At 44.1% G+C, this 15,000-nt stretch overlaps 1 protein-coding gene across 1 annotated transcript in view; it reads left to right on the top strand.

The window, feature by feature from the left end:
• LOC308149587 (ras-related protein Rab-26-like) overlaps positions 1 to 15,000 on the top strand; it is a gene marked incomplete at both ends in the record, with an annotated part of 74,562 nt that overhangs the window by 26,269 nt on the left and 33,293 nt on the right. The window contains one exon of the mRNA XM_080522451.1: positions 13,419 to 13,485. Coding sequence (XP_080378577.1) covers positions 13,419 to 13,485 — 67 coding nt within the window. The remainder of the gene's footprint in view (positions 1 to 13,418; positions 13,486 to 15,000) is intronic.

The raw sequence follows: 15,000 nt of genomic DNA, 5'->3' as shown, positions 1-15,000 counted from the left end.
TGATGGATTACTCGTCGGGCCTTCGGCTGAGGGGACGGCAAATAGTTACTTAGTGGGGCTTGCAGTGATGCAGCAGTCAGCAGTCAGCAGTTGGATTTTGAGGAAGTAAATTCCTCTCCAAGCGGTTCCAGCTGTTGGTGCGCAAGAGCGCCTTCATGCGGCTGATCTGCCGCGCAGCATGCATTTTGGCGACGCATGCGCACTGGCACACCAGTTATGTGCACCCCTGAGTATGTGGCCAATCACTCCAGATTAAGTGGAGCTCCGCTCGCTCACCTTATACTATACAAACGCAATCAATGTCCTCGTTTAGAGACAAACTGGCTCATCTAAAAGCTCATTAGGTTTTTAGTGCTAGCTCAATCTCCAATCTCCTTGTACTGTATCTGCCCAAGCCTATTAGCTGCAATATTCTCCAGACGACAGTCAGTCGTGAAGGATCTCTCTCGCTCCTCCATACTGAGAGACGCTCTGCATTGTGTTTTCGTTGTGTTTGTGTTTTTTCTATTTATTTATTTTGTTCTCAAATGGAGCTGGTAATTAGGTGAATCATTGGTTATTCACTTAATTAGCAGCTGATTGGGAGGTGGGGAGTGAGGGGCTCCCGTTCCATTTGTTCATGTTTGGCTGATTGGCCCAGAGTCGTTTATGGTGCTGGGAGAGTTCTTTTTTTTTCTCATGTAAATGCCATTCCTCATTACTGTCATAGGGGAGGGGGGTCCCCAGGGGTAGGCAGGATGCTGAAACAGCATCAAAAGACTACCTGGCCTGTTGGAGGGAGAGAGATTGATGGGAGATTGGGGGAGAGGAAAAAAAGACAGAGAGGAAGAGAGGGGAAGAGAGAGCTGCAAAAAGGAAAACTGCCTCACAGAGCTTTCATGGTCAAAGTAAATGAGGGATTCCATCATCAATGAAGGACTTCAATCTGCTGCTCCTGCTGTCCTTTACCGAGCGGCCCCTGTTGCGACGGCATCACATTCTCTCCCTCTGCCAGGTGTGCTGCTGATGATTGCATCCCTCATTTAGGCATATAAAACCAGCTGAGTTCCACAGGGGTTGGACGACAACAGGGCAGTAGCCACAGATGATTTATATTCATGAGTATGACCCAGTACTTTGTAATTGCTTCACCACCCGCTAACCCCCCACCCCCCTCCCCAGCATGTTTTGAAAATAGACACCTTTAGGCAGACGAACAGAGGACGAGGGTGGGAGAGGTCCAGGAGAGGCTTTTTTTTTTTTTTACAATATGTTTATTGTTTTTCAGTTTGCAAAATCACATCAAATTGTACAACAGTGCAAAACACAGCAAACATTTTTCACCCTGTTCTCCCGCCCATAACCCCATCCCTAACAATTGAAAAGACACACACAAAAAAGGAAAAAACCTAAACAATAAATAAATGATATAACCTAAAGAATATTAATAATAAGTAGTAATAATAATAAAATAAAATAAATTAATATAAAAGGGTGCATTCCTGGTCAATGTACACGATCATAAAGCTACTCTACTCCCCCAGAGCTTGTTCTTGTTGAAGCAAATTACCAACATTAACATTATGCCTTAAGAAATACTTAAAGGGCCTCCATATATCATCAAAAACACTCTGTTTACGTCTAACAATATACGTTATCTTTTCCATCGACATAATGCGCCATTTCTTTAACCCACATTCCAATTCTTGGTCCATCAACATTTTTCCAATTAAGAGCAATTGTACGTTTTGCTTGTAATATACATATGTCTATGAATCTAATCTCTTTGCTTCGTAAAGGATTGGTAGGATATATACCAAGAATAAAAAGCTTGGGATCCAATGGTAATTTCTTTGATAAAATTTGATCAACCATATTAATAACATCCTGCCAAAAGGTATTCACTTTCACACATTCCCATACACAGTGGTACAGTGTCCCTCTTGCCTCATTGCACTTAATACAAGTATCAGGAATGTTGTCATTAAAATTATGCAACTTAACAGGGGTTATGTATGTACGCATCAACCATTTATATTGTATTAGTTTCAAGCTACTGCTGATTGTCTGCCTCTGTGCCTCCTTACATGCCTCACTCCAGTCTTCTACAGATATTTCCTCCTCTATGTCTTCCTTCCATAACCTCAGTTTTGATTCTGACGATTCATCAGATCCAGACACAAACAAGTTATACATAGTTGAAATTAAACCTTTCTCATAACAATGTCTTGTGACTGCTAACTCCAATGTGGAAAGGACAGGTATATCTAACGAATGATTTTGTGATGAGGATATAAAGCTCCTAATTTGAAGATATTTGAAAAAATGATTTTTTGGAATGTCATATTTGGTTGATATTTCTGCAAAGGACATAAATACTTCCTCCTCACTGTACATGTCTTGTACTTTCCTTAACTCTTTTCCTGCCCATATTCGAAATCCCACTTGTCCCCGGTTTAAAATTGGCATTACCCAAAATAGGACTGAAACGTGACATGGAAGAGTTTATATTAAAATATTTGCAAGTATCAAACCAAACATCAATCATGTTCAATATAATAATTTTAATAATTTTGCCATTTAGCAGACGCTTTTAATCCAAAGCGACTTACAATTACGAATTACAGGGACATTCCCCCTGGAGTAACTGAGGGCTAAGTGCCTTACTCAAGGGCACACTAGTAGTGGTGTGGTTTCAGGCGGGATTTGAACTCACAACCTTCCGATCACAAGTCCAACTCACTATCCACTAGACCACCACTACCCCTAGGGTTGTCTGTATTTTTCTTCAGGTATTCACGCTCCGCTGAATACAGATATAAGTGCAGTGGTAAGCTTTGTGTAAGAGAACAGGATTCCAAATCCATCCAAGCAGGAGGGCTTCTAGATGAAAAATAAAACATAATGGACCGCAATTGAGCTGCCCAGTAATACCATTGGATGTTTGGGCATCTTTTCTGATCCAACGGACCCACAGGTGGATCCGAAGTGATATAAAGAGCTTACCTCGATCAATTCTCTTCATCGATATCACATTTTTTTCACAACTTTGCATGCTATACGATGCCACCATTTTGTTTCCGAGACGGTAAACACGGCCGAAGTCACTTCCAGTTTTCTCCAACTGGAGAATGTGTCATGTCCGGTTTCAACGCCGAATTTCCATACCATTGGTCGGCCAACCCAAAAAAATCCCCCCCCAAATAAATATCTGATACATGAGAAAGGTCAAAGGTCAAAGATGGTGCCAAAATATCTCCAAATGGCCTAAACATAGGTGTCCGCCTAAACATACCTGTACTAAAACAGGTACAAAGTTGCATTTGCTCACATTACTAGCATCGACTTTGGCACAAGTACTAATAAGACCCTGGAGTACTGATTCCTAGATGATTTGGGCTTGGTCATCAGGTTTCCAAGGTGATATTCACTGTAAAAGCTGTTGTTTTTTTAGGCGGAGACTGAATTTGAGATGTTTTATAATGTTCTAGCTCTATTTACTCTGACAGTAACATAGATTTTGATTCGGACACTTCTACAGCCACCCCACAGGTGTTAGCTTTCATTTGATAACAAGATCATTATGAAGGCCCTTGTGATTGTGGAGATATTCTATATTCACTGTGGGCATGTCATTTCGAGCAGAAAACCAGAAAAATTAGGTGGATAAGAAGAAAGGCCACCTCTGTCGGTAGATAAAGTAAAGATAGACGCAATCTGGACCGTTTATTTTGCCAAATAAAGTTGGTAAACAATTTCTTGATTCTAGTAAACAAAGATGAGGGAGGGGGCAGGGGGATATTCTGGAACAAATAAAGAAATTTAGTCAGTATGTTCATTTTTAGAATATTTATCCTGCCAATCATTGAAATAGGTAAAGATGTCCAACGTTCTACTGATGCTATACTAGCCTCCAAAATTGGGTCATAATTTATCTGCGCAATCCTATTCACCTCAGGGACAATCTTTATTCCCAAATATGTGAAGTTATCTGTACGGTTGAAAGTAGAGGCATAAACATGGTTACTTTTCCTCTCCGATTCATTAAGTAACATTATAGATGATTTTGAATGATTCACTTTATACCCGGATATTTTCCCAAAAGTTTCAATAAGACCTAGAAGTGCGGGGACAGAGCTCTGTAGATTCTTTAGAAGCAAAATTACATCATCAGCGAAGAGTGCTATTTTATGTTCCAAATGACCTATACGAATTCCACAGATGTCACTGTGCATCCTCACCGCTATAGCAAATGGTTCTATTGCAAGGACAAAAAACAATGGTGATAAAGGACTCCCTTGCGGGCAACTTCTAGAGATGTTGAAAGGTTTAGAAATCATACTATTAGTCAAGACTTCTGCAGTAAGCCCAGTACAAAGCAATCTAACCCATTTGCAAAATGTATCTCCAAAGCCAAATTGGGTAAGCACCTCAAACAGATACGGCCACTCAACACGATCGAAGGCCTTCTCTCCATCAAGTGAGAGTAATGCCGTATCTGTCGCCCCCCTCTGGCTGTGCAAAATATTGAGCACTCGTCTGACATTATGAAATCCTTGTCTACCTTGAATAAATCCGTTTTGATCTTCCCCCACCACACGAGGAAGCAAGCCCTCCAATCGTTTTGCAAGAACTTTACAGAGAATTTTAGTTTCTGAATTTAAAAGACTAATTGGCCTCATGTTTTCACATTTAGTATTTGGTTTTCCTGGTTTTGGAAGTAATGTGATTAGGGCGCCCCTCATGGATGTGGGGAGAAGACCATTCTTGAAGGATTCCTGAAACATCTCCATAAGAGGTGAAAGTAATTTGGATTTACATTTTTTATAAATATCTATAGGGATACCATCTGGACCCGCTGTTTTTCCAGCTTGCATACAGCCAATCGCTTCAACAATTTCCAACTTTGTAAAAGGTCTGTCTAATGCTCTACTTTCCTCTTCAGAGATTCTGGGAATATTAAGGTTGTTTAGGAATTGCGTCTGCATATCCAGGTTAGAAGAGCACTCAGAGCTATACAATTTCCCATAGAAGACTCTGAAGCAGGGTTTCCGTTAACCGGTAATTACCGGTCTTTGTCCGATAAAATCTGTTGAAGTCCGGCATATTTAAACCTCTTCGGTCATATTGTCCGGTGAAAATAACCGCTAAACCCAGTAGCCCATTCGGCGGTAACCCGCCCCATCTGGCAACCCTGTCTCTCAACGGCGCGAGTACCGTAGTTTAGTCAGTTACCGTAATTTAGTTTGATCTAGTCTAAATAAAACCACTGCAGTGACCGGAGTCAAGGTTATTGTTCTGCGTGTTTTGGATGTGCTAGAGCACAGTGAATGACCACCGAGGGCCGTGAGATGCGGCTAGTAAAGGACGCTAGCGGCCATCTCAACCCCGTTCATTGATTGAGCCTGCCGTGCCCGTTCCAGCCCTGAGTCGGGAGAAGTACTACGGGAGTAGTGCGCTACTATCGACAACCTGGGCTACTGGTACCATTAATTAGGATTGATTAGATTAGGTTGACAATACCACACTACATTTGAGTTTAGGGATATCAATGTTATATATTTGTGTATGTTTTATCTTTATGTATTAAATGTTATAATTGTTCCACATTTGAGACCTGTCTTCCCCCCACTCAGTTATTCAGTCGGTGTCCATCATTTAAGTTCAATTTAGTCTATCTATAGTGTTAGAGTTGAATTTGTGCCACTAAGGTGAAATAGTCCACCGGTGTGTATCCCCCCGATACATCCTCCCCATTCTCATACTCCCGAGTCCGAGTAAGTGTGATTTGACAGGCAGCTAGACTTAATGCCTTCCCAATCAGCGAGACGTGGTTATAGAATTGACGTTGTTTTATTGATAAAAAGGGTAAAACTGGAAAGAGAATATAAAAAACTTACATTACTGTCGTGAAACTATTTAACACACTTCAGTTAACGTAATGTCCGTTCATTGATCGATCGATGCAGTCCGTTCAAATAGCCATCAAAAGCTAAACTAGGCATACTTACAATTACCAATTACATACTCAAATCCCATTAATGCAATTGAAATAAACATCTTAAAGTAGCCTACAGTCGTTATTCAAAGTAGCAAAGGTGACTAGGCTGCCCAGTGTGGCGCACGTGCAGCCCTGGACATATTATGCCATAGTAGCGCATGCGAATCATGAAAGCCTATATTATATAGTTCGCGATCTAATCGTATCGGATGAGAAATAGACATTAAATGGCATATATAGGCTACACAACAGCTAATCACTGCGACAAACACCTATATTATATTCTAATATGATGACCGGAATTTCTCCCGTTTGTCCGACACATTGAAATCTTCCCGGACACGTTGACCGGCACCAGATTTTTCTAACGGAAACCCTGCTCTGAAGGCCTCATTAATCTCTGTAGGGTCCACTATAGTTTTACCGTTTGGAGCTTCAATACTGTTGATAGACCTTTCTGTTTGTTGTTGTTTAATACGCCATGCTAGGAGTCTTCCGGGCTTTTCCCCCTGGTCATAGTAGGACTGCTTGAGTCTCAGTAAATCGGCAGCTGCTTTATTAGCTGACAATTCATTATATTGTGATCTAAGTAGGAGTAATTTTGTATGTTTGTCTATAGCGATATGTTTGTTATGGTAGATATCCATTTCAAATTTTTTATTTCCTCGTCTAATGTCTTCATTTCAAGTTGTGCCTTCTTTTTCTTTGAACTAGTAAAAGAAATGATTTGACCCCTAATGAAGGCCTTGAATGCCTCCCATCTCGTGCTAGCAGATGTTTGGGAAGTGTTACATTCAAAATACAAATCAATTTGTTCATCTAAAAAATCTATGAATGTGGGGTCCATAAGCCATCCCGACTGAAAGCGCCATCTTGGGGGATCACTCACTAATTTATTATCTTTATAGGGGGTTGAAGATCCACCAAGGAAAGAAAGGGTGCTTGAGAAAGCAGAGACAAGGGCCTCGCATTGACCAGTACTTCTTACGAAGCAACCAGTCAAATAAGTCGATTGAAGCACAGCGACGGGACAAAAACCAAAGTTCGCAGAGCATCAGCACCCCTGTCACTGAGGAGGATAATACAAGCACAGAAATGCCGGTGGAGGAACCTACCCAACCACAGAGACCTCCCAAGGAGGAAAAGATCAAAGGGCACAGACCGAGTGTGAAGTGGCCCAAAGCTGTTGAAAAGAGAGAGTGGGAAACAGTCAACAACGACCTGATAAAAATCCTGGAGCAACAAGTGGGCACAGCAGAGAGAAAGCTTGACCGGATCGGCGATATCATCTACCACTACGGAGAAGAGCGCTTTGGAGTGAACATTAGGAGAAGTGACAAAGCAACACCAGCGCCAGCCAAATCCAGGAGGCAGCAAGAGATCGAAAGACTGGTCAGAGAGAGAAGGCAGCTGAGAAAGCAGTGGAAGAAGGCCTCTGATGCAGAGAGAGAAGGTCTCATGCTACTCCAGGGGGACATCAAATGCCGGTTGGCAACCTTGTGAAGAGCGGAGAACTTGAGGAAACTTCGCAAGAGGAAGGAACACACAAGAACACGGTTCTATAAAAACCCCTTCAAGTTCGTCAAAGATCTCTTCGTTAAGGAAAAAAGCGGAATCCTGAAAACTCCAAAGCAGGAACTTGAAGAACATCTGGAAAAGGTCCACCAGGACACGAAAAGGCACGAACAGCTAGTCATCCCACATGACATCCCACCTATTCAACCTCCTGATGTCAACCTGGAGACTGGCCCTCCAAAATGGAAGGAAGTAGAGAATACAGTACGGCGCGCAAGATCAGCATCAGCCCCTGGGCCGAATGGAGTACCGTATAAGCTCTACAAGAACGCACCAGATGTTCTATGCTATAATATTATTATTTGGAGGCTCATGAGGATAGTGTGGCAGAAGGGAATAATACCTAAGGCGTGGCGAAGGGCGGGAGGTGTGCTAATTCCCAAGGAGAAGGATGCGACAGACATCAGTCAATTCCGGCCAATCTGCCTTCTCAACGTTGAAGGGAAAATCTTTTTCAGTGTAATAGCACAGAGGCTGTCCACCTACCTGGTGAAGAACAAGTACGTCGATACATCCGTACAGAAGGCCGGCATTCCTGGGTTCTCTGGTTGCTTGGAGCATACCAGTATGATCTGGCACCAGATCCAAGCAGCAAAGAAGGACAAAAGAGACCTCCATGTCATCTTCCTTGACCTGGCCAATGCCTTTGGCTCAGTTCCCCATAACCTCCTCTGGGAATCCTTCGACTTTTTCCACGTTCCATCATCCATCACTACTCTAGTAAAAGCCTACTTCGAAGACCTGCAACTGTGCTTCACAACAGCCGACTTCACAACATCATGGCAGCGCATAGAAGTAGGCATCATGGCAGGCTGTACAATCTCACCGCTGGCCTTCACAATGGCCATGGAGGTCATCATCAGGGCCTCAAGATGGGTGGTCGGGGGTGAGCGAACTAAGAACGGGATCCGCCTTCCACCTATCCGAGCATACATGGATGACATGACCACTCTGACCACTACTGCAGCATGCACCAGGCGGCTACTTGGAAAACTGCAGGAGAACATCAAGTGGGCCCGGATGAAAATCAAGCCGAGCAAGTCACAAAGCATCTCTATAGTCAAGGGAGAGTTTAAAAACGTGAAGTTCTGTATTGGGGACGACCCAATACCAACAGTATTAGAGCAACCTGTAAAAAGCCTGAGTAGATGGTACAACGCAAGCCTCAGGGACAAAGACCAAGTGCAGCAGCTAAGGCAGGACATCACCAACAGTCTGGAAAACATCAACAAGACCCTACTGCCAGGGAAGCTCAAGCTCTGGTGCCTGCAATTTGGACTTCTCCCTCGGGTAATGTGGCCACTCACTATCTACGAGGTCCCAATAACAACTGTGGAGAAGATGGAGCGAACCATAACTTCATATGTGAAGAAATGGCTTGGTGTCCCACGCTGTCTGACCAACATCGGCCTCTATGGAAAAGGGGTCCTTGAACTACCCATCACGAGCCTCACCGAAGAGTACAAGTGCTCTAAAGTAAGACTCCAGGTGACGTTGAAGGATTCCAGAGACCAGACCATCAGCAATGCTGTACCACCCCTTATAACAGGACGGAAATGGACAACATCTGACGCGGTGCAGCATGCTACGTCAGCCCTGAGGCACAATGACATCGTGGGGCATGTCCAGTTGGGAAGAGGAGGCTTTGGCCTTGCAGCAAGTAAACCAACTTGGCGTAAGGCCTCAACATCAGAGAGGAGGAAAATGGTGGTCGAGGAGGTGCGCCGTCAGGAGGAGGCTGAAAGAAGCGCAAAGGCCGTCTCTCTTGCAAAGCAGGGACAATGGATGAGGTGGGAAGGTCTGGAAAGGAGAAAGCTCAGCTGGAGGGAGCTCTGGGGAATGGAGGCAAGCAACATCAGCTTCATCATCAGAGCTACCTATGATGTGCTCCCATCTCCAAAAAACCTTCACCAGTGGTATGGTGAGGACCCAACCTGTGCCCTCTGCCCAACTCCAGCGACTCTCAAACACATCTTGTCCGGTTGTAAGACCAGCCTCACACAAGGCCGCTACACCTGGAGGCACAACCAGGTCCTCAAGAGCCTGGCAGCAGCTCTTGAGAGCAAGAGGAATACCACCAACTCCTTGCCCTTGAAAGCAACCAATCCCATCACGGCACCAACATTCATCCGAGAGGGACAGAAAAAGTCCAACCATCCTCCAACCAAACCAGAAGCTGGACAGCTAGCCATGGCCCGGGATTGGAAGATGCTAGTCGATATTGGCCAGCAACTAATCTTTCCACCCGAGATTGCAGCCACCACCCTTAGACCAGACTTGGTACTCTGGTCCCCTTCACTGAAGTCTGTTTACATCATAGAGCTCACAGTCCCGTGGGAGAATTCAGCTGAAGAGGCCTATGAGCGCAAGAAACTGCGCTACACAGAACTGGCAGCAGACGCTCAACAACGAGGATGGAAGGCAAAAGTCTATCCGGGTGAAGTGGGATGCAGAGGTTTCGTGGCTTCTTCCACCATTAGGCTGCTGAAAGACCTTGGCATCCATGGACAGGCTCTGCGACAGACAATTAGATCACTCTCTGAAGCGGCCGAAAGAAGCAGCCAGTGGATATGGATCAAGCGGAAGGACCCTTGCTGGGCTCAAAGAACAGCAACATGACCCGCTCACTAATCCCCCCCTACCCCCACTCCCACTTGAGAACCCAGGTCAGAACCCTCCAGGAGGAGGGTGAACAAGGTATGCGGTCAGCTCTAGGCCTGACTCAGGGAAGAGGACACCCCTGCCTTGCATAGTCCCGTGGGCTGCGCCATTTAAACAACCAGGCAATTCTCATGATTGGGCATGGGACACAAGCTCAGGCTTGATCACCCTGTAGCTGGCCGCCTTAGATGAGGGTGTCTAGTGTTGAAAAGGCCGAAACACCCCATGATTCAAAGGTACTCTACTGACGATGTGTCCCGAAATTTAACATCCTTCCCATGTCTGAGATACAGCTCCCATGCCACTCTCAACATCAAGGCAAACCTCATGTGCGTACCATCCATTGGCACAATGGACAGTATAACATCACGTCCTGTGTTTCATGATTCTAAGTCAAGGATACGGCTGCATGGTCAGATAAAACTATGCTGCTATAATGACATTCATCAATTTTGGAAAGAAGTAGGGCTGAAACCAAAAAGTAGTCTATACGTGAATGAGTTTTATAAGTGCTGGAAGAGCAGGAATATTCTATTGCATTTGGTCTACCATGTCTCCAAATATCCAATAAATTCAAACCTGATATGAGTATCATCTAAACCAGTTGATCTGTCTCTTAATGAATCCAACGTGCAATTAAAGTCGCCACCTATTATGTATCGCCCAGGGAGATTTGAAATAGTCAGAAATAAATTATCATAGAATTTAGGGTCATCGTCATTGGGACCGTACACATTTATCAAATGTATACTTTCGGACAATAAAGTGCCCTGGACCATGATATATCTATCATACCTGCAGGGTCCTTAACTATATTTTGAATCTGTAGTGGGACAGATTTATGGATCAGTATCATAACCCCTCTAGCATGAGTGGTATGGGAAGCAGACAGCACCTGACCCTGCCATCTGTTTCTTATTTTAGAAACATCCTCACTCAGCAGATGAGTTTCTTGTAAAAAAAACTACCTTTGATTTCAAGAGTTTTATCCTGCTCATCACATCAGACCCCTACAGTTCCATGAGGTACATTTTACCTTACAACTATCAGACATTGATTACAGTAGTACAATGTATCTTTAAGAATCGCTTTGATAGAATGCACTGACAAACCACACCCACATATGAAAACAAAACAAAACAAAACAAAAAACACCCCGAATCCCATGTGAACTTAAAGCCCATGACATGTCCTCTGGACATCCCCCCCTCCCCTCCCACTCTATAACTACCTCTTATAGCCAAAGCGAGTCTCTCTCTAGCTTTAAGTTATTCTCTTCAGCTCTGACTAGCTTTTTTACAAAGTACTAACCACTTAAACGTAAGTATGTAATCATGAACTATGCAACATTTGCAACCTGTAGCCTACATAGGCAACCGCCACTGTGTTAAACGTCTGCACACAACAAATAGGCCTACTCACATACCTGGGACCCACGTCGTTCGAGGGATGAAGAAAGCATTAGTAGAAATAGAAATCAAATAAAAATCAAATATAGCCTGCAACCATTGTCCACATCAAATCCGTGATGAGTTGAAAGTCCCAAGTAAATAAATGTCATTTCGGCTCTGTCCAGTGCCTGGGTGCACCCATATAAACTAAATGTTATTTCAGCTGTCCAGTGCTTGGATGCAAAAACGTAAATGTTTCTCCTTCATTTCAATACTTTTTAAGCACTGTCCACAACAGTAAAGTTGGCCATAATAATGAGGAAATGAAACTCCACGAAATGAATAGAAATGAAAAGGATAAACAAAAAGAATAATCACGTCTTCATTTGTGGAAATAGTAGGCTATAAAAATAGAGTAGCCTAGGTCTATAGGCTATAACGTTAATAGGGCTATTGCCGTTATGCATTCTCGACGGAGCACTCCATCACCAGGTCCGCCTCGGTCTTTCAAAGAGACTGGACAAACCTTTCCACTTCTGCAGGCGTTTGGAAGGTGTGGGACCTCTCATTGTGTGTCACCAGGAGCCGCGCTGGAAAGATGACTCTGTGTTTGTTGATGCCCTTGTCTCGAAGCCTCTTCCGCACGTCATCGTAGCTGCGCTGCATGCTGTGCACACCAGCGGAGAGGTCCTGATAAAAACGCACTTGCTCCTTGTTGTAAAGGACCTTTCCTTTGGTTCTGGCTGCCTTCAATGCTCGTTCCTTGTCCTTAAAGTTCAAGAACCTCATTATAAATGTCCTTGGACGTGTCGTGTTCGAGTCGTTGTTTGGTGGAGCGCCGATTCTATGAGCCCGTTCAATTACCAAGGCAGCTCGTGGGTCCAACCCCAGAGCCTCCGGTAACCATTTTTCCAAAAATGCGACTGCATCCTGGCCCTCTGCCTTCTCCGGTAAACCCACCACTCTCACGTTGTTTCGACGGCTTCTGCATTCCAAGTCGTCCACTTTGTTGGTAAGGCTTTTGACGGTGCTTTCCAATGCGCTGACTTTGGATATTAGCCCGTTGACGCTGTCTTCTGCATCGGAAATCCATTGTTCCGCATGTGCTACGCGCCCTGTGCATTCTTCTACCTGTTTCCTTACATCCGCAATGGTTGCTTGCACAACATAAATGTTCTTATAAAGACCGCTTTTCAAGGACAGTATGGCTTTCATGATATCTTGATTGCTACTCCTGTCTGGGTCCAATACCTCGCCATCTCCCTCATCGGGGTCATCCTCCATGTCAGCCATGACAGTGCTCGTTCCTTCACTCTCCGAATGTTTGTCGTCAAGTCGTGGTTCCTTTTTATATTTTTTGCCACTTTTTCGTGACATTTTGATTCCCAGTACTCTTACAATTAATTACATGCTAGCAGTAGAGCTCAAAAGCCGTGACCTCCTAGTAGTACCACGCCATAACCGGAAGTTCAGGAGAGGCTTATTACTGGAAATTGAGTTAGTGTGGTCGTAAGCACTTGAACGAACACACGTTAGTGTGTATTGATAGTGTCCCTACCTACATAGTGTCTCAACAAGTGGTCTGTTTCGTCTCGGCTGTAAGCAGAACCAACTGGGGTCCATTTATATTATCACTGGTGTCTGTGTTTGAATAAATGAGCTTCGAAGAAGCTTCCATTGAGACATTGACAGTGAAAGGAATCCTGGGGAGAGATTGGACATTCTGCATGCACCTTGTACTACCTACGTGCACCAGCTCCATATTCATGCACCCTCTCCCTCCCTCTTCCTCTTCCCCTCCTCTTCCTCAGATCTGGGACACGGCAGGACAGGAGCGTTTCCGCAGCGTCACCCACGCCTACTACCGCGACGCACATGGTGAGACATGCGAGCGCACATACAAACACACACACACACACAGTCACATTTTTCACACACATACACACACAAGCACACACACACACACACACACACAGTCACACTTATTCACACACACACACACACACTTGCCTGCACAATATTTCACAGCTGTGTCTTGTGTGTGGTGTAACAATGGTAGTGCTATTGTTAGCATGGCTAGAACACCACACACACCATACCAGCTGCTGTTGTTGACTACAGGGGATTCATCCCCTCATTGAGAAACAAACTCCATTGGTGCCTCCAACAGGCTGTTCTAGTGTTAATGACCCCACCCATGGCTGTTCTAGTGTTAATGACCCCACCCGTGGCTGTTCTAGTGTTAATGACCCCACCCATGGCTGTTCTAGTGTTAATGACCCAACCCATGGCTGTTCGAGTGTTAATGACCCCACCCATGGCTGTTCTAGTGTTAATGACCCCACCCATGGCTGTTCTAGTGTTAAGAATGTTTTGTTTCTATATACTCTAGTATTATATATGCAAATTAAAGTTTGCATTCTACATCATTTAGTTCTACTGAATTCATGGTCGTATTTGTTTCTTACATGTCTGTGAACATTCACTTAGAGTGTGAGCATTTGTCTTTGTTTGCATGTGTGTCTTTGAATCCTCTTTGATGTTCTGTGTTTGTTTTAAATGGATGGGTAGCGAGATGGGAATATAGTAGGCACATGGTACATGGTCTCTGTCATGTTCCCAATCTATTTGGAGGCGAGTGTGTCCATTATCTATAATGCATGGGACATGTGTAGGGGAAAATGAAAAGGAAAGGCCTTTATAAATGGCCTGCTGCTACTAGCATGTGTCCCTAAAGGGGCTGAGGGAGATGGAGGGGCAGCAGCATTCATTTTGTACTTAGTGGAATGTCATGAGAATACCTACGCGGGTCATAATTCACTGTTATTAGTGAACAAGACTGGAGCTAGGTGTTCACTAGATCATTTATACTACCGCATCGATCCCTTCTGTTATAAAGCCCTGCATTTTTAACGCTTCTCCTGGGATGGGAGAGAACATTCGGGATGTATAGCCTCAGCAGGTGTGTGTGTGTGTGTGTGTGTGTGTGTGCGTATGTATCAGGCACGTGCCGTGAGCTTTTAGATTGGGTAAGCATAAGATATAGAAATACACATAATTACACATACACGCTATCAGTGAACGCAGTTTCAAGGAAATGCAATTTTGATGCCCTAGAACCCGCTAATAAACTGTAGGGTCACTTTGTGATCAGATTACAAAAACAAAAAAAACTGTTGCCAGTTTCGACTATATCAGGGGTGCTCATTGTTCAATCTTTTTTGAACCAAGATCTTTTCAAGTAGCCAACCTGCTGAAATCTACAAGTCCAGTTTCAACATCGCAAACGCACACACGCACAACACAGACACACACCGTTTCCATCCTCCATAGTAAACTCACAACACACTTTCTTTTCACACTTTTGTCACACAGGCACTTGACATCACATCA

Source organism: Nansenia antarctica (assembly GCF_963989245.1).
Source record: "Nansenia antarctica genome assembly, chromosome: 2".
NCBI lineage: Eukaryota > Metazoa > Chordata > Actinopteri > Argentiniformes > Microstomatidae > Nansenia > Nansenia antarctica.
The sequence above is the reverse complement of the archived record's forward strand: the minus strand, read 5'-3'. Positions and strand labels throughout refer to the sequence as shown.